This window comes from Artemia franciscana, chromosome 4 (genome assembly GCF_032884065.1).
Source record: "Artemia franciscana chromosome 4, ASM3288406v1, whole genome shotgun sequence".
Classification (NCBI taxonomy): Eukaryota; Metazoa; Arthropoda; class Branchiopoda; order Anostraca; family Artemiidae; genus Artemia; species Artemia franciscana.
Genome location: NC_088866.1, coordinates 18,789,493 through 18,809,383, shown reverse-complemented (window position 1 = coordinate 18,809,383; position 19,891 = coordinate 18,789,493). Strand labels below are relative to the sequence as shown.

Genomic DNA, 19,891 nt, shown 5'->3' with positions numbered 1-19,891 from the left:
TTTGATGACTCTCGAGTTAAAAAGGAAAAAAATGTTGGTTTCACTTTTTCTGTATATGCTTTACCTATTGTGCAAAAAAAAGAAATCAAGTTATTTTAGTTTGGTGAATAAAAATTTAGTGGATGGGAAATGACAGTAGATTTTTTTTTTAGTTCATCCTGCCAGTATTTAAAAAAAAATGTTGGTTGCAGAATTGTTATATTTTTATTTTTAACGGTGCAAAAAATTATTTTTAATTTTCAACATTTTTCTTGCTAGAAGGTATGAAGTTGGCTCCAGAGGGTAGAATTTTGGATCATATGTAGATTTTATAATCTACAACCATTACAGAAAATTTCTGATGTCTATCATAAATAGTTTGAAAGCAAAATCAGAAAAATACAATTTCAAAATGTGCTTACTTTTTACTTATTTTACCCCTGTTTCCGGCTTAATAGCGTTGTTCATCAGCCAATAGAAAAAAAGGCGGGATTCTTATCCAATTTTAGGCATTACGCCTCCAAGGCATTGTGTCTCTGATTAGTTGACTTGTCAACTGAAGTCAATAAGACATTTGAGATATGAGGAAGAAAATTATCAACAAAAGGTGGCTGAATTTAAAATACCGGTAAGTAAAAATTACATATACAAGTTTCATTCCCTCTTGTCCATTAAATAAAAAAAAACAAGTTTTTTTTAACTGCATGTAAGGAGCGACATTAAAACGAACAAAAATTATTCCGTTTATGAAAGGGGGTAGTCCCTCAATGTCCCGCTCTCTACGCTAAAGTTTGACTCTTTCTCACAACTATACTTTTTAAAACAATAAGAAACTTTAGCGTAAAGAGCGAGGCGTTGAGGAGGGGACTACCCCTTTCATATACGGAATAATTTCTGTTCGTTTTAAGTTTTAATGACGCTCCTTACTTGAAGTTAAAAAAAACTGTTTTTTTTATGTAATTTCTGAACGTTTTTAAATTAATGCATGTTTTGATTTGGCTAACCGCACAACGAAATTTGCATATCTTTTTTTGTCTAAATGGCTTTCTCATATTTTCGTTCTGACGATTTTGAAGAAAATGGGGTGGGGGAGGAGGTCTAGTTGCCCTCCAATTTTTGGTAACTTATAAAAGCACCTAGAACTTTGTATATTTGTATTACATATATGAGGGGGTTTGCCCTTTCGTCAATACCTCGCTCTTTACACTAAAGCTTAAATTTTCTCCCGGTTCTTTAAGAATGACCCTAGAATCACCAAGTCCGTAGAATATATAGTTGAAATTACTTTAACGGAAAGAGCGAGGTATTTAGGAGGAGATGAACCCCTCATATGCGTAATAATTTCTGTTCGTTTTATGTTTTAATGCTGCTCCTTACTTTCAGTTGAAAAACTTCTTCATTATTATTTTTTCAGTGTTTTTTTTAATAATGCTAGAAAATCCTATGCCCCTTCATTGAATTTCTTTTCCCCCGTGACAAATTCCTCTAAGTAAAGATCCTTCAACGTAGCTCCCTCCCCTCTACCCCCCCCCCTCAGCCAAAACCCCTCAACCGTTGACTTTTAATTAAAAGGAATAGTTGTGGGAAAAGTCAAGTCATGGCCAATTGTAGAAAAAGCCAAGACAGATTGTCCAATTAAGTGGGCATCAGGTCAAGGTAAACACTGATCAAAGTTTATAACTTGTAGCCCCTCCCCCGGGAACTATGGGGGAGTAAGTCGTCCCCAAAGACATCTTATTATGTTTTTTGACTATGCTTAAGAAAATGGCTATCTCAAAATTTTGATCTGTTGACTTTGAGAAAAAAAATGAAAGTGGGAGGGGGCCTAGGTGCCCTCCAATTTTTGGTCGCTTAAAAAGGGCACTGGAACTTTTCATTTTCATTAAAATGAGCCCTCTTGCGACACCCTAGGACCAATGGGTCGATACAATCACCCCTGGGAAAAAGAAAACAAAAAACAAATAAACACGCACCCTTGTTCAGTCTTCTGGCAAAACAATTCTATGACTTTTAGGGCGTGTTTCCCCCTTTTTTCCAAAATAAGACAAATTTTCTCAGGCTCTTATCTTTTGATGGGTAGGACTAAATTTAATTAAAATCCGATTCTTTTGACGTATTTATTAGTATCAAAATTTCGTTTTTTACACTTTCGTTTACTATTGAGCCGGGTCGCTGTTTTGTTTTTCTATGGTTCTTTTCATTTTTTTTAGAAAGGTGCTGCTTGGAGAACAAGATAAAGATAATTTGTCAAATGGATCGAAAATTTCAGAAGAATTTTCAGCAAATCCTCTCATAGACGATTCAAATAAATTGGGAAACGGTAGTGGTTCTTACGGTGTTGATTGCCCCGATACGAATACTGAGATAGACTTATCTGGAATTCCAGATGGAAACTGCATTGTGAATCTAAGGTATTTCCTTGCTGAAGTAATTTCAGCATTCAGACACAAAATCAGTTGCGATCACGGAAAATTGATTATAAAGCAATTAGAAAAGAAAGGCCTGAAAACTGAACTGAAAGTTAAGTGTAATAAGTGTAACTGGGAAAAGAGGATTAAAGGTGAACCAGAATGTCCAGCAACAAGCGTAAAAGAATATCTTTCAAGTTTTACGGACCAGACACAGGTTGCTTTTTCCGAAAAAAAATCAAGTCTTAAAGGCTGCTTGAATTCGAAGGCTGTTTGGGGAGCCATGGGTAGTGGAGGAGGGTATTCTACACTGTGTGAATTCTTCGGGGTGCTTGGAGTGAAACCAATGTCACGAATAGTTTATTCCCGTATTGAAAGGCAGCTTGGTAATGCTTGGATGAATAGTTTATCGGAAATTTTGCTAGAAAATGGACGAGAGGCCTTAAAATCAGCCATTCATGATGATAGGTATAAGGAGGACTCATACTGGACAAAAGTGATATGTGATGGAGGCTGGAATAAGCGTAGCAAAGGACACGATTATTCGGCCAAAGGATGTGTTGCAGTTATCATAGATGCATTTACGAAAAAACTGTTATATGTTGGCATAAAAAATAAATACTGTTATATATGTTTTTCTTCTGCAAACGCCAAAGTAATTCCCAAAGATCATTTCTGCTTTCTGAATTATAACGGAAATTCAAGGAGCATGGAAACAGATATTCTAGTTGAAGGCTTTCGTTCCAGTGAGGAGATGCACGGATTACAGTTTTTAGAGTTTATCGGTGACGGTGATTCCAGTGTTTTTTATAAGCTAAAACAAAGTGTTTCCTACGGTTCCAACATACGGAAACATGAATGTGCAAATCACGTCACAAAAAACTATACAGCCCATCTATATAATTTGTGCAAAAATAAAAAAGGTTTGTACACAAAATGTCTTCCCCGAGGAATTATCCAGCAACTGACAAAAAATTTAAGGGGTGCGATAAAAATAAATTCTGAAAATAATGGAACAGCAGAAGAATTGAAAATCTTGTTAAAAAGAGGTCCGTACCATGTTTTCGGAAACCACACAAAATGTGATTCTGGATGTCCTAAGATTGCTGAATTGACCGTGAATAGTAAAATAGAAGATCGGTGGAATAATTTTCCCCTGCACGTGTTTGAAGATGTTATGACAGAGGTCGATATTGTGTGTCGAAAAGCAGAGCAGCTTCGAAATGACGCAACTACAAACTTAGCTGAAAGCTACATGTCAGTTGTTGCTAAATTCATCGGAGGAAAGCAAATAAGCCGGTCTAAACGAGGTTCATATCATGCAAGAGTTCATGGAGCAAGTCTTGCTTATAATTCAGGTCCAAAATGGCATCAATTAGCTTGGAAAAATATTTTTGGGCTTAGTCCTTCTAGCGTAACAAAAAAATATTGTAATAAAACGGCTAAACTCCGTGTAATATCTAAACGTAATTTGACCAGTTATTATAGTGCTCTTGGAGGAAAACACGTTGCTAAGTTAAAAAATAGAAACTATAACTTTGGTAATCGTGACTATGGACCAAATTGCAATAAGCCAGACATGACTTCTGATGAAATGAATTTGGCCATACAAAAATATACTGACGAGAATTTAAAATTGGATTTTGCCAGTATAAGCTGTTTGTTCAACAGTACCAAGGGCCAATCCAAAAATGACACTTGGGTTGAAGAAAGATCTAAGAGAATAACTAGTAGTTACTTCCACAGAATTGCAACCAGAAAAAATAGCACCAGAGTTGCCCCAATTGTTAAGCAAATTCGAAACTTGGGACCTAGATTCTGCTCTGCCCTAATGAAAAAGGGCTTAGATTTAGAAGTAGTGGCACTAGAAGCATATGAAAACAAATTCAACTTAAAAGTCGTAAAGGGAGATCAAATAGGACTCAGTGTGCATCCACAGTATCAGTATCTTGCTGCATCTGTAGATGGGCTGCTCCCTAATGGCACACCTATAGAGATAAAAACGGTGCATAATATACCAGAGTTCAAAACCATTTATGATGTGGCCCAGTCAAAAAATTTAGTTAAAGCATTTTTTCTTGAATTATCCAGTGAAGGTCTTCAGCTAAAAAAAAATCACAGGTATTTCGCCCAGATACAAGGCCAACTCGAGATACTGGATAAAATGGTATGCCACTTAATAGTTTATAACTCTATTGAGGATTGGGAAATAATTACAGTTCACCGATCGAAAGACTACTGGGAAAAAATATTTCCGAAGCTTGAAGCCTTCTGGAATGAATCCTTACTTCCTGAAATTTTAGACTCAAGGGTTGCAAGGAATATGGAAATCAGAGAACCTGTGTCTGTAAAATGTACAACAGCCCACCAACCGAAGGACTCAAGCTTGTCTCAAGAAATAAAAGGAGGAAAAAAAAGAAGGTTGAGTCGAGTTGAAGTGAACAGCAAGAAAAAAAACGCACAGAAGGGATCGGGGGAGAACAGTGAATTTACCAGGAACTCAATGCATGAAAACAGTGATTTTGAAGAAATAATTTGGTCTGATTTGGAATAGATAAATCTTCGTGTTTGATAAAAAAAAATGTGTTAAAAAATATTGGCAAGGAAAATTATTTTTTCCTCCATAAATTTCTGTCTCATTCTTCGTCAATGTCCAAAAATAATGAAGTTTCTTATCTGGTCTGAAGTATATTAAATACATTTAATACAAACAATTTTAGTTTTTTTCTTATAAATTTCTTGTATGTTACTTGGGCTTAGTATTTGTGATTTTTATAGTTTTTCCTACAATTATTACGTTTTCTGTACAATTCGTTCATTTTTGGTATTTAATTAAAGCGTCTTTAAGTTTCTTTCCGAAATCTTGTGCATCTCGCCCTAACACAAAATAACGTTAATGCCCTAATCTTATTAAAAGGAAAATAGCTTTCATCTTATTAATTCCAAAATACTGACAAAAAAAAAACCACTATAAAAATCAAGGTGACTGGAAAGATATTGAAAATGAACTGAATGTGTAATGTATAATTATTTAGTGTTTAATATACTAATTACAGGAAACATCAACAATTAAGGTTTACAGATTCTATTTAGCGACAATTTTTTATTTTGGTTTACGGTTAGAACGGAACTCTAGTCGAACTCCTATGGGCAGTAATTTGTGTCCTTTTTGGTTTAACTTTAGCACTCATTTTAATTTTTAATCGTTTAGGATTTAATTATTTGTATATAGCAGTACCCATTTCTTTTATGTTTGGTATAATTATTTATTTTTATTTCTCTTCATTTTCAGTCAATTATGCATAGACAGTAATGTTTGACCGTTTCACATTTAGATCATTGAAGGATTTTATTTTCTGTCCGTCTGTTTCAAATGGCTCTTTAATTTTCAATTACTTAACTCACTAGCCTAATTGTATAATGTACATTCCCAGATTGCTATGAAATCACGATCTTGTATCAGACTTAGCAGACATCTGCCATGCTTGGGATACTTATGTCATGCTTGGCACAGATCATTCACTCTTAGTACTGTTCTCACAGTTCCGCTATGCTTGGCACACTTCTGCCATGCTTGGTACTAGCCACCTGATGTATATGATTTCTGAGAGTGAAAAACCTCTCAAACATTCATCCTTTTTCTTTGGGTAGTTTACTTTTGCATGTGCGGACTGTTTGTTTTCGTTGTTGTATTTTAATGGGGGCAGATACGATGGACAAGGGTTTTTAAATTCCTTTTGGGAAATCCCAAACTTTTTACTGTTATCGCTTTTCTTCTATTTCAATAAAAATTCTTTTTTATGTGCTTTAACCCGTATGCGCCTGAGAGGCTATAATTCTTCCAAAATAAGTTCATTAGTACGGGTATGCATTGAGTTTTTCGTTTTACACAAACTTTTCCTCTTGTTATCTTCCCAATAAATTAGTTTTATTTCCATCAATTCTGTTTATGTGCTACTTTTTCATAGTAAATTTATGATGGAATGGCGGATTAGTCTTCTTAGTTATTTAGCAGGATGAGATTGAGGAGCACAAAAACACAAACGTACGCAAACACAGGAACAAGTCTACACACACACATCAAATTACCAATTACGCACTTATTGTTTGATGCAAGCTGTGCTAGAGTTTTGTTCGCAGGAATTCTTCAATTCAATTCAATCATATATATTTAAATAAAAACACCTAATTCCATGTACATAATCTGCCAGGAAAGCACAAAAGTGCTTGACTAGGGCAGAAACTTAACTAAAGAATAATTAAACAATCAACTAACAGAAACAACGAATCAACTGGATTTATCAAAAAAGAAAAAAAAGAGAAAAAAGGGGAGTGACGAAGAGAAAGAAAAGAAAAAAAAGAAAATAAAAGAAAAGATCGAAAAGAGGAGGACCGCATGATATTCAAATCTAAACAGTATTTCTGGAACGACCCTTCACTGCTCGCTTGAAGGTAGTAAGGTTATTTGAGTTCCGGATTTCCAAGGGGATTGAATTCCAGATAGCTGGTGCATATCCGTAGAAAGTCCTTTGCGAAAGCTAAGTTGGGTATCGCACAGAAGATTCTACTCCTGGAGGTAATCATACATTCTTTCATGGACTACTTTCTCATAAATCTTCGAAAAAAAGGTAAAATAGAAATGGATCGGTAATTACTCGGTTCATTTTTTGACTTCCCTTTGTGAAGGGGTAGCACTCAGGCTAATTTAAGTCTTTCTGGAAAAGTTCCCTCTTCAAGTGATAAATTAATCAGATGAGTCAAAATAGAAATAACAATTGTTTTTGTTGCTTTAACGATACTTCATCTACTCCACAGGATTGTTATTTCATACACATAATTATTTCATTTATTTCATTTTCATCACAATTTGTAAAAAGGAATTCAGAAGTAACATGACGAGGTTTAAGTTTGGGGACTGGTGGACTTCGAGAACTGAAGATTAAAAGAAAATAGCCAGGTGGGTGTTTCACCCACCTGGCTAACTGCTTGCAATTCTCAATACCCAAGGGTTCTCCCAATAGCCAAACAATTTTCATTTCCAAACGGACTCGGTCTCGGTTGAGGTTTGGGAGAGTTCACGCTTTACATTTCAAAACAGACACCCATCTCGAAAATAAAAGATTTGTCTACTTTTCGTACAAGTTCTACCATTTGCATTCAATGCACATCGAATCAAAATCTCTGAGCGAAAAAATATAGGATTACCCTTTAAATTGATGTGCAAAAGAAAACACTATTTTTAGCTCAGCAGTGGGTATATTTTCTTTTACATAACCTGTTCATTTAAATTAATCTCCGTAGAATCTAACGTGCTTTTGCTAAACAAACATCTTTTGTTTTTTTCTCCCACTTGTTTATGTTTTTGTCAAGTCTCATAAACGAGTTTGCTATCGAATAGATACTAGCAGTGGCGTTATTAAGATTCTTAGAATCTGTTTCAGAAATTGGGCGGGAACAAAAAAGACCATTAGCCTTAACTGTAGAAATTGGAATAGGATTATCCCGTACCAAGCACAACACATAAAGGGAAGGGTTGTTCGGACCAAGTGGCTATTCCAAGCACCCATATTTTTTTTAGATTTTTCATATTTACACAATACTTATTTGCTCTTTGCGAACTTGATAAACTTACCCCGCACTTCCACAATATACGCACTCCCTCAACATATTTAATTTATTCAATAAAAACGCTCGTAGTAAAATGGGTCCCACAATATACCAAAAGTTAAAATTTATTATTACCACTGTATTAACTGTAGAAATTGGAATAAAATTGTCCTTTATCACGCAAAAAGCACAAGGGGAGGAGGACGAGTTGTTAGGGCCCAATGTCATTCCTAAGGTTCAAATTTTATGAGTTTTCATTTTCCGTAAAACATACATGTTCTTTATGATCTTTACCAAAGGAACAGAGAGACAGACAGACAGACAAACTACCCGCTCCCCCCTCCTCCAAATGTTACTCCGTGCGTCCCTATCTTCTATACATAACTGTATAGATCATGCTTCCAAAGCAAAATTAGCTTATAATGACTGGATGCTTTTCGTCTTATCAACGACAAACATCTTTCAAGACTTTTAATCAATATTTATGAAAAACTACAATAATTAACATTAACTAGAATGCTGGAAAATCCCGTTATTTGGTTCCTATCTAGGATAAAACACTCTCAGATGTAGGAATAGACTTGTATGAGATTCCAGGAGCAGGAGAAAGGGTGCCTCAGTCCCATCCTATTCCCATTTTTTTTAACTTTCCAATAAATTCCTATTTTTTCATAAGAATCGCTAGTTTTTTTTTGTTTCAAATTTTCCTCTATCCCCAAATATGTTCCTGCGTAGGCAACTGGCCTGTATATTAAAAGATGTACGGGAATCTTACACCCTTCTCACATGCTTGGACTCTTTTTCTCGTAGGTCAATCTTGACACATATCTATTACGCAGGCAACAAGATATGTAACAGATGGTCTTTTTAACCAAGAAAGTAATTTATTCTACGAAATCAATGAACAGTATTCTGATTCTTCAAAAAATAAGTCACGGGAAAATTGAAAAAAAAAAATTAAAGTTCGATTTAGATTCTTACAATGTTTAAGAAAACAAAGAACAATTGAAACGGATGAAAAGTTACCAAATTTACTTACTTGAGAGAAACTAGTTTTGCAGAATGTTTTATGTCATCGATTGAAGAGCCTTGAGACATGAGTTCCGCAGTTATCGTTTGGCTTTCAGGATGACTAGTCGTCAACACCAGTTTAGGATGGTTACAAACCTTGAACATAGCAATGAAATCAAGAAAAGAAGCTAACTAATTATTGGTCTTTTTACTTGAGTTAAATACAGCTCTCCAGACAGGAGGGAAAAGGGTGAATTTATTTTATTATATTTTCTAGAGTCTTTAAACTAACTTTTCTGTTTTTAGGCATAACAAAATTTACTTTCTTTTGTAAAAACATAGCCTTAAAGTACCTTATCAAGTATATCGTATGCATACTAGTGATTTTGAAAGTGATCACATTTTACATAACCAGTGAAATTATACACCCAGCATATTCAAGAGCCTTGATATATCAAATCCTTAACTATTTTTTTGCCATACGGCATTAATGAAATCAGGGAAAGAGGCTAACTAGGTGTTGGTATTGAAAAAACTGGTGGTATACCCAAGTAAAATATTGAGAAGCACGAGAAGGTACTCTAAGACCCGCTCCTCCTTCGGGTCCCTTACCGATAACGAACTTGAAAGCTATATTGTCATTGGTGCACAAAAGCTTATGTTCACACCTTCTATGAATCTATTATACGAATATATCAACTTTTGATTTTCTTTCAAATTTGGATTAGTAGCTGTCTCAGAATCAGAAGAACAAACACGTCAAGGCGCTGGAGAAGTATCTTTCATTCAGGTATTGGGTATAGTGTTATTAATACAAGAAGCGTATTATCGACTAAATTACTAAATCTTCATTTAGGAATAAAAATGAATAATAACAAGGTTTAAGAGAGATGTATTCGATAGAATACCTAGTCTTTCTAAGTTTTCTAGTATTTGTGATGTTAAGTGTATTTGATCTATTTCGATCACTAGTCTAGAATATTGACAATCTCCAACTTAAGACATTAACGGAAGAACTTGTACCTGTAATACTGGAGTAAAACCGACGTTTTGTTAAAAACAATAAAACCAGGTAACCACAAATCAGTGATCAAGTTTCGCCCTTTTCATGAATCGTCATTATTCCTGATTACCCATTTGACCAAATACACAAAAAATGACATTATTTGCAAATAAAGATGATTCACTTTTTCTTCCTTATCGTACGGCTTGAAAAGCTGCTCCTAAACAATCTATTTCTTGATCAAGGAGGTTTTATGTCTTACTGTTTATGGTGTTCATAGCACCCACCAGATCTGTAGCAACCTCCAATCTTAGGGCATGGGAAATTGATGTGCTTCAAAATGTGAAATATGACGGCTGGGCTAATGCCAAAACGTTTGCAAGATCTTACAGCAAGATAAATAAATGTTTACAATATATTTCCATGATTTAATTTCAAATGTTATGTATTATTTTATTTACTATCTTGTATCACATTCACATTGTCTTAAAATATTCTGATTTTACAATTAGAGATATCGGTTATCTTTGGTTTTAACTAAGGTGAAAAAAAGGGCAAAGAATACAGCATTGTATTTTGAAATCCTTACTGGCAATGCTTCTGTTTCATGGCCTTCAGCTAGGGAGTGCAATAGGGGGGGGAGCCATCATGTGCTTTCGTATACCCTTCATGTTTACCTTCCCCAGGTTTCTCCAGTAATCCATTAGAGCTGATTCGACTCTGACTAAGCTTAAAGAATTACATCACTGACTCCCATTCAAACCAAATAACCAGCGAAACCAGGACTCAAACTCCGGTCCTCACAGACTAAAGATCACAAATCTGACCCTCTAAGCACTCGCCAGGTCATTTAACTCACAGTCAACTTTAAAAACTCAGTTGAAATCGAGGGCAGACTTAAGGCGCTCCTCTTTGGATTAAAATCTATAAATTAAATGAAAACTAACCAAGTTTGAAGTGTGGCCGAATTCTGATCCATAGAAGAAGCACCAACGTAACTCAGAGTTCAAGTGCTCTCCCAATTCCCTTCCCGGCAAACTCTCAGCACTTAACCATTAATTTAATCTCCACATTCTTTTTACGGACTTTAAAATACTGATATTATTCAACACAGGCAAACGGGGGCGTCTGTCTCAGTTGAACTTACAACTACAGCGGCGTTCCAAATTTAGTATTTTTATCAACCCAAATTTATGAAGGATATTTTCTCTGTGTCTCTACTTGAAAATTATCATTGGGAATAGAAACATAAAACAAGTAACGGATTCTCAAAGTCAGAAAAACATTTGAGATTTTTCAGTTCAAACTAACCCTTGAACTTACCAAACTGTTATCTTTACTTCGATTAGTTTTAAATTATTAATCCATTATGGGCTACTTACCTTTCTCAAGTATTGAAGTGCTTGAAACACGTGAGTGGTTCCAGCTATAGTTTCAATATTTTCTAAACTTTCTTTGATTTCGTTATGCATGGAACTATTCGCAAATGTCTGATACAGCTTCCTTTGGAGAGGACTTAGTTCACAATAATAATCCTGCGAAAATGAACTATGGATAAGGATCCGTTGAACATAGAGATGAAGTGGAGCTATGTCTATTCGGCCATGAGAGTAAAAAGGAAAGGAAAAGGAAAGAGAAAAGGAGATGAGAAGGAAAAATAGAATGTGGATCTTTTTTTCTTTTTTTCCCTGGTTTACATACGAAGCATTTATAAGCAAAAACAATTATGTCTATTTTTCTAAAGGTTTTTAAATTTTTGGCATTAAAATAGTTGGTTCGAATACTAACTGTTACTTTCAAAAGGGTTCTTCTTTTTACGTTAAAGCAAGTAGTAGATTTGCATTCATTTAATCACAAAAATTCAAAAGGTGAAAAAAAAATGTTTACTCATAATAATAAACATGTTTAGTTTACTTTTAAAGGGTAATATTCAATATGCAATACTTGCATATCCCCAAAACCCAAGATCTTGACTGAAGTCACAAGATCCTGGGAAAGGGGTATTAGGTCTCTCAATTCCGCTTCGCAAACGAAGTATACATTATATGGTTAACCCTCTACCTATGCTTGCAAGAAGTTAGCACCTACCGCGCTTTATCACCTACCGCGGTTTATCAGTTTGAAGACGATCCTAATACAGGCATCTCAAAAGGTAATTTTGTTCGATTCAGTGGAATACTTTCAAATAGTTTTTTCGGGGGGAGGGGGAGGGGGGAAAGAAAGTGGCCAAGTGACAAAGGTAACACATTCAGAGTGATTGCATTTACTCATTGCTGTTATCAAAAAGCCCGTTTTTTTTTATTCATTAAAATCCTAAGATCTCTGTCAAATACAACATTTAACTGAGAACTTTGACGGCAATTTCAGCCAAGTCTTTAGACAAAAGACCAGGGTAGAAGAAAGAAAGATGTTTACAAAAACAGTATAAAAAGTAAGACAAGATTCCTTAGATTTTCGTTAAAATCATTTCCTTTCGAAATTTGGTAGATCTTGCTAAATTGACTTGCCAAAGAAAACGGTGCTATTGATTAAAAACAGGGACGTGTGTATTTGATCAATAGGATATTACGCGCCGAAATTCAAAATATAACAGTTAAATGCCAATAAAAAAAAAACTTACGGCTAGATAAACTGCTTGTGTCTACTTTTAGTCGCCCGGTTGTTTAATTGATATTATTTGCTACTTTCGGTCCAAAATCTTCTACCACTTCTACCACTAACAACTCACTCCGCCACCAAATTGCCTAGGACTGCGCATATATAGCTGCGCACGTTCCTCCTCAACCCCAATCCAACATACTCTTCATAGAATATATAAAGAATGTAATTCTTTCAAGTTCTAGCCTTAGAGTAACTGCATACAAGTGGATTCTTCCTATCTTCGCAATGATTTTTTTCCTTAACAAATATATCGGTGGCGCACCAAGTGGCAAATGAGACCGAAATACTCATAGACATCCATGCCAACAACATTTATAGGCATACTTGTAAGGGGTGGAGACCAACGACGAAGCTGCCAACCAGGCTAAGGTGTCACTAATTTTGTTGGATCCTTTTCAGGACCTTTGGCACCCTTGCAGGAGCGCCATTTCGGAAAGAGAGAGAATAAACGCCCTACTCTCTTAACGTTTAAAATCCTCTTTCTTAATATTTTCATTGAAAAATAAAACCAAAAAAATTACCCTTCTTAGTTTAAAAGTTCAAAAACACAAACATTTTAACTATACAAAATCAACAATGGGCGCGGTAAAACTGATACGTTCAGTTATGCTATTTTTATCAACACCGGAGTTGTTAGTCCCTCTGTCCCTCTACCTATCCCTCTCTCTCCTATATTCCTATATGTCTAAAGGTTCCTCAATCAAAGGGATAGATTGCAGGAGAGAGAGATTGATAGATAGTTATTAGTCAGCAAAAGGCTTGAATAGGTAAAATTCACAAAAAAAATTTTTTTTTCCTTCATTTTGTCTAAAATTACCATAAACTTCTACATATGAATTACCACTAACACCGCACATACACAAAAACCATAAAAATAACATATTTATCTAGTAAAGAAGTAGGACTTTACCTTATCTATTTAGTTGTTTTTTTTTTTACTTTCATTTGCCTGAGGCCAACACAGCTGCACAAACACCTCCTCCATCTTAATCTATTCAAAGCCCCCCTCTTTACACTCCCTCCCAGGGAGTTCTCATTTCCCTTAAATCTTTCTTTATGACATCCTGCCACGGCAACCACAGACGACCTACTTTCTATTTAGCCCTAGACAGTTGACCATAAGGACAATCTTCGGGAATCTGTCATGCCACATCCGCAGAACGTCCCCTAGTCATTTCAACCTTTCTCTCATTATAACCCTAGAAAGCAGGATTTAACCACACTTATCTTACAGTCTACTGCTTGAAATACGGTCAGTCATCCCGGCAAACCAGAACATTCTGTAGGAAGTTTCTCTGGGAGATATCTAGAAAATCTTCGTCCTCCTTTTGGAGCGCCGTATCCGGCGAACCATATTTGACCACTGTCATCACTGCAGCTTCCAATATTCTAATCTTGATCTGGAGACTTATCTTCTTATTCTTCCAAACTTTTTTCAAGTGTCAAAAAACACCATGAGCCTTGGCTATTCTAGTTTTAACATCTTCACTGCTCTCGCCGTCTTTACTAATAATAATACCCAGGTTAAGCGAACCTGTCTACCTGAGCAATCTTTTCGTTACCCAACGTCACCTTTTCTTCTTCACATATTCATAGCCTTAGCTACTTATTCTTCTTAACATTAATTTTCAAACCTATTCTAGTCTGAACTTGCAAAGCCTAGATTGTTCTTTTTGAAATCTGGCTTGTTCGTCTCTTTGTTCCTTTAATGTGTACTAGTTTTTTCTTATTCGGTATGCTGTGAGAAATAAATAATCATTACTGTTATTCAGTTTTGTTTGAAAGGTGAATGATAAACCAGTGAGGACTTGGTGTATAACCAAACAATATTCTAGAACAAAAGGACTATTAGTGATCTAGAACCTAATTTCAATAAATTATAGACAGATTTCAAATTTAAAATAATTCTGTTAACTTAGAGTGCCAAATTCATGATACAATCCGAAAAAATACACATAAAACTGAAAAACTCAACTTCAATCAAGACATATGGTTTTGTTTAATCATGACATTGAAGCGTATTGGGTTCATCAGCCACTTTACCTCGTCTGTTACAAGCTCACCTTAATATACTGTTTATGATGTATTTTTACTTGACTAAATAATGTTTGGAAGAACATCTTTAAGGACACACCTCTTTCATTCGTCTGAGTAAAAATGAAAGAGTTTGCCGATGAATGCCCTCCGGAGCTAATGCTCCTGAGATCTCAAGTTGAGACTGAAAAGCTAATACCCTAGCCGAGTTAAGTGGCTACGTATAAGGGTTAAAGGAAACGAATTGCGTTCATCAACCACCTCGCCACGGCTGTTGATCATGAATTGAATATCTTGTTTACAATGTATTTTGATTACCTAATAATCTTAGAAGGAATATCTTTCAGGACATCTTCCTTCATTTGTCTGAGCAACAATAAAAGAAAAGGCCCGTGATGACCCAAAGCTAGTGCCCTTGAACCTTCAAATTGAAACTAAATAGCTAATATACTAACCAAGACAGGGAACGTTTAACAGGTTACGTGTAACTTGTAACGTTTAAGTCGATGGGCATTGGAGTCATCAATCCCACTGTTAAAAATATGTCCATTGTGAATGAAAATCATGTTGAAAGTGTATTTCATATACGGAGAGAGGGTGAGTTGAAAGTATCTGAATTATAAATCGACACTTGTTGAAGTCACCAACTACTCTACTGGCCAACCGTGAATGAACATCCCGCATATGATTTGTTTTTGCTTACCTGAATGATCTTGGGAGGGAGGTCTTTCAGAACATCTTCCTTCATTCGTCTGAGTAAAAATGGAAGAGTCATCCTGTGAAGAGCCTCCAAAGCTAACGCTCCCTGCTCCTGATCCTTCGAGCTAGCTTTAGAATCCCTGCTTGCTAGAATGGGCTTCGAAAATCGAGTGTTAAAAGCTCTTTCGTTACCAAGAAACCCAGGCATTAGAAAATCAAAAAGTGACCAAAGTTCTAAGACATTGTTTTGCATAGGTGTCCCGCTCAAAATGAGACGATGTCTGGACTGGAGACGTTTTAAAGCCAAAGAAACCTGAAAAAAATAGTAAAGGCTGAAGCTCTTTGCAAAGCTAGATATGGGGAAAGCTGCAGTGAGTCTCATGAAATACATGCTTTGAAAAACTTTAAACCTAGAATGAAACCACAGAATAGTAAAAGGCAATGGCAATAAAACTGATAATATATAATGGGCGATCCACAAATAGTCAAACCTGTTGACAGAAAAAGTGAAGTTTTTAAATGATATACGCACTTTCCTTGATTTTAACCCATAATTACACTACAGAAGAGAAAAATACAAATTTCAATAAATAGGTTTTAAAAACCGATCAGCACTAATTTATCGCAACATTGTTTGGGAGTGCTGCCATCTAATACTTCATCGTATTTTTCTTTTCTAGAGTCATTACACAAGTAGAAAAATTCCTGTGTTCCATCTTTCCAATTAAAAATAATGTCTCAAACTTTCATTCTGACTGGCTCATCAATTGAAGATAATAAATTGTTGGCGCAGAAGTGCTTAATTTGGATTTCATTCACAAGTGTGACTATGATGTGGCCGCAATCTATAGGGAATAAGACATCATGAAGTAGATTTTGAAATTGTTATTTAGGCTATTTTCAATGAATATAAAAATTTATTTTGAATATCCGTGTAAAGTTTATTCATGAGCCCAGACATTTGAAAGGTGAACCAGGACATTGTTATATTGTATCGGATTAACGACGCTTCTTGACTACTAAGGTCCCTGCGTCGGCCCTGCAGTGCATTCCTGCAGCATGATTCGATCTCTGGGTCCCGCATTACAAAGCTAAGGTCAAACCCACTGCGCCACCACAGGACTTACAAGGTAAAACAGGACGTTGACTTTGAATAAAATGTTTTTAAATAAAACAACACATTTCAAATATCATTCCTCATTAGAATACTTCTTAAAATTAAAAATGCGCACTCGTAATAGAACAAAAGAACTTTGATGTGTGAGAAAGACCAAAACTGTTCTTTGAATCAGAATATCAATCTAAGAAAACATAAACAAAAACTAATAATAAAATAATATACATTAAGACTTAAATTCATGGCTTGTACAATTTTTCTTCGTTAGGTTTAAACTAAGTTCCATACTACTTGAGGACAAATCTATATTTCATTTAACAGTATTCTTATTCTTATTAACACTGTTAAATGTTATTAAATTCCCGTCATTTAACAATTTTGTTAAACTCTTCTTTTGGAGTTACTAAATGCAATAAGGCGAATGCTCCAATGTACCTAGCTTCGCTTAAGTGCTGCCTAGTCATTTAACAATGACTAGACATGACTAGACAACATGAGATACAGGATTTTAGACTCACTTATCTTGCAGTGAGAGTGCGGCTCTTTTATGGCTTGAATTCATCTTTGTTTTAAAGATTTGAAGCTCTAAAAAATCTGTTTAATGGTCAAATCTAAAGAATTTCAAATCTCCACCCTACATGAATGGCATTTACAAAAACAAGCAATGCTTTGGGTATTGTTTTGGTACAACGGCTTTGACTATGGTACGACAATCTTTAAGATCAAATATGAAAAGATTTTCTTTTCATTCCTATAATATTTACCAAAGAGCAAAATAAAAATACTAAAATCTTGAAATAAAATATTAAGTACAGTAAGGTAATGATACACAAAAATAGCAAATACAAATGAAAAAAAATGTATACATGGAATAAAAATGCTAAAGAGCTTGATTTTTTTTTTTTTTCATTTCCGAATGGAAAAAGGTAAAATTTTCCCCCCTGATAACAAGAAAAGCTGAAATTTTGGAGGCTAAATATGAAGCGTAGACGGTCATGACGAATTTTTAGGTACATTTGTATACTAAAAGCGATTTATTCTTTTTTTTACTATTCAAAATTCTTAGACCATCCTCTTTAAAAGAAAAAAACGGTTTTGTGAGCTCACGAGAACCAAGCGTTTAATTCTCAGGTATTTTTGCAATCATAAAACATTTGCCTTTTCTGATCAGAGAAACAAGGAGATCGAAGAAAATGCCATAAAAGTGATCATCAAGAAGGTCTCCTACAGTGGCACCAATCCACACAAATGTGGAGGTGATGCAATAATGTATTTTCTAAAACTAGGGAAGGCAATTTTGTAGTTTTTCAATTTTTTTTTGCAATGAAGATACAGAAGAAAGATATTTTTAAATGGGAAACCAAAAAAGCTATTTTCGGAATCAAGGGGGTGGAGCAAATAACATCAGAGGACACATGCCCCCTCCCTTCAACTTACACCATTGCCGTCCTATTGGTAGGAGAGTAAACTAACTTCATGAAAAAAGTTAGGGCAGTTGCTTGGTTAAAAACAAATATTTAGCGTTTTATACTCACGCCTGAGAAATCCGCACTGAGTGCAAAAACAAAATCAGAGAAAGTAACACTCAGACCAGAGAAGTTATACAAAACCATGTCAGAATTTTTGTCTCTTATGGTGTTTCAAAGAAAAAGGAAAGAGTAATCAGGAAAAACCCGGATTCAAAGATATCCTAGCTGAGCATATCAAAATAACGCACTTCTTAATGATTTTATATGTGTTCTTTGTTTTCAACATAACGTTGAATTATACAAACATAGCGTTACAATATGCGGCAAACTCAGGCACAGCAGTCTCCTTAAATTTGATAATTTCCACCCATCTAAGTTTCAATATTGCATCTTATTCCCGTCAAGAAAGCTATTTCTTTTTCTGTGTAATTTTGCTTCATTTTTTCATTCTTTCAGAAACATATTACCATCGTTAAGAACATCGAAAAAAAAAAAAAAAACAAGAGCAGACATATTCCAAAATATAAGCCTAGGGTAAATAATCGCTTTTCGGGCGCTATTTTCTTTAACATCTAACCAAACCCTCATATAACAAGCCGAAGAAAAGGGATGGATCATTTACCATTCAATATTTCACCCCCTAAACATTCCCTAGAGTGACACAAATTTGTAAAAAAAAAAAAAAAAAAAAAAAAAAAAAAAAAAAAAAAAAAAAAAAAAAAAAAAAAAAAAAAAAAAAAAAAAAATCCAACAGCATTAGAGGAATGAACAATTAAGCGACTAGTCCAAACTAGTCTCTTTATAGAAATATAAAGATAAATTATAAAGAACGAGGAAAACATTCTTTCAATGCTTTCGAGACAAACTAATTTTGGTCGCATCCACATTCCGGGGCACTAAAATCCCAGAACAGTCATTTTTCTACGCTGAACAAACACTAAAATAACTAATTTTGTCTTTTAAGGATGCGTAAATTTCTTCTCATTTAAGTCTTAAACCTCAAACTTTATATCCATTCTCCAATATAAGAATGCACATTTTTCTCAGTGAAATTTCTCAAGGAAATCTTAAACGAAAGCACGAGCCTTTTTCTTTTTTTTCTTTTCTTTTTTTGATTGAACCTTCTCCCATTTGTTTAGATGTTATTACCATGTGTAAAACTTGTTTCTTCCATTGTCAGACATGCGATTGGGTCATTTATCAACGCCAAAGTAAAACAAATTTTAGCAGTGGTACGAAGTTGTCGCACTCGTTCCCCGACTACGCTTGCACAGGGAGTACACTTGCACGTTACCAGAGAGTTTCTTCTCTACTACAGTTTCCACAGCGCTCTGCAAATTTTGAAATTTTTATTTAATGATTAATTAGATGAAAAATTTTACACTCCTCACCATCATTTGGGCTTCAGGGTTTCAACCCTGATACCCAGAAAGGGCCGCAAAAATTTTACATCAGAAATGTTAGGCATATAGCCTTGTCGTATTTTATCGTAACATCAATGGATAACGTTTCTTGGCATATAGAATCATATGTCAAGTTTCTTTGGCATTCCATAAATCACGAATTAGATATCTGATAAATATAAAAAAAGAAAAATTTTATATTTGTTTATTTGAAATCCAAGCAGTACCGAAAACGCTACCAGAGTTTCTACTCTATTACAGTTTCCACGGTGCTCTGCAACTTTTGAAATTATTATTTAATGATTAATTAGATGACAAGTTTTACACTCCTCACCCTAACTACCATTTGGGTTTCAGGGTTTCAACACGTAAACGGGTGCACAGACTTCAGCAGTAGCAAACAAATTGATTGATACCAATTGTTCTGGTTCACAATTATTCCTGACAGGACAAGACATACAGAGAACCTTCAATTCCCTTATTCATGCCATTATGCTGCT

At 35.0% G+C, this 19,891-nt stretch overlaps 2 protein-coding genes across 2 annotated transcripts in view; one reads left to right on the top strand and one right to left on the bottom strand.

The window, feature by feature from the left end:
* LOC136026099 (TATA-binding protein-associated factor 172-like) overlaps positions 1-19,891 on the top strand; it is a 246,494-nt gene that overhangs the window by 187,092 nt on the left and 39,511 nt on the right. The gene's annotated exons all lie outside the window — the stretch shown is intronic.
* Positions 1-19,891, bottom strand: part of LOC136025609 (TATA-binding protein-associated factor 172-like) — a 48,160-nt gene that overhangs the window by 26,806 nt on the left and 1,463 nt on the right. Inside the window, exons 2-4 of the mRNA XM_065701602.1 lie at positions 15,407-15,715; positions 11,391-11,543; positions 9,034-9,161 (exon numbers count right to left, since the gene is read on the bottom strand). Of these exons, the coding sequence (XP_065557674.1) occupies positions 9,034-9,161; positions 11,391-11,543; positions 15,407-15,715 (590 nt within the window). The remainder of the gene's footprint in view (positions 1-9,033; positions 9,162-11,390; positions 11,544-15,406; positions 15,716-19,891) is intronic.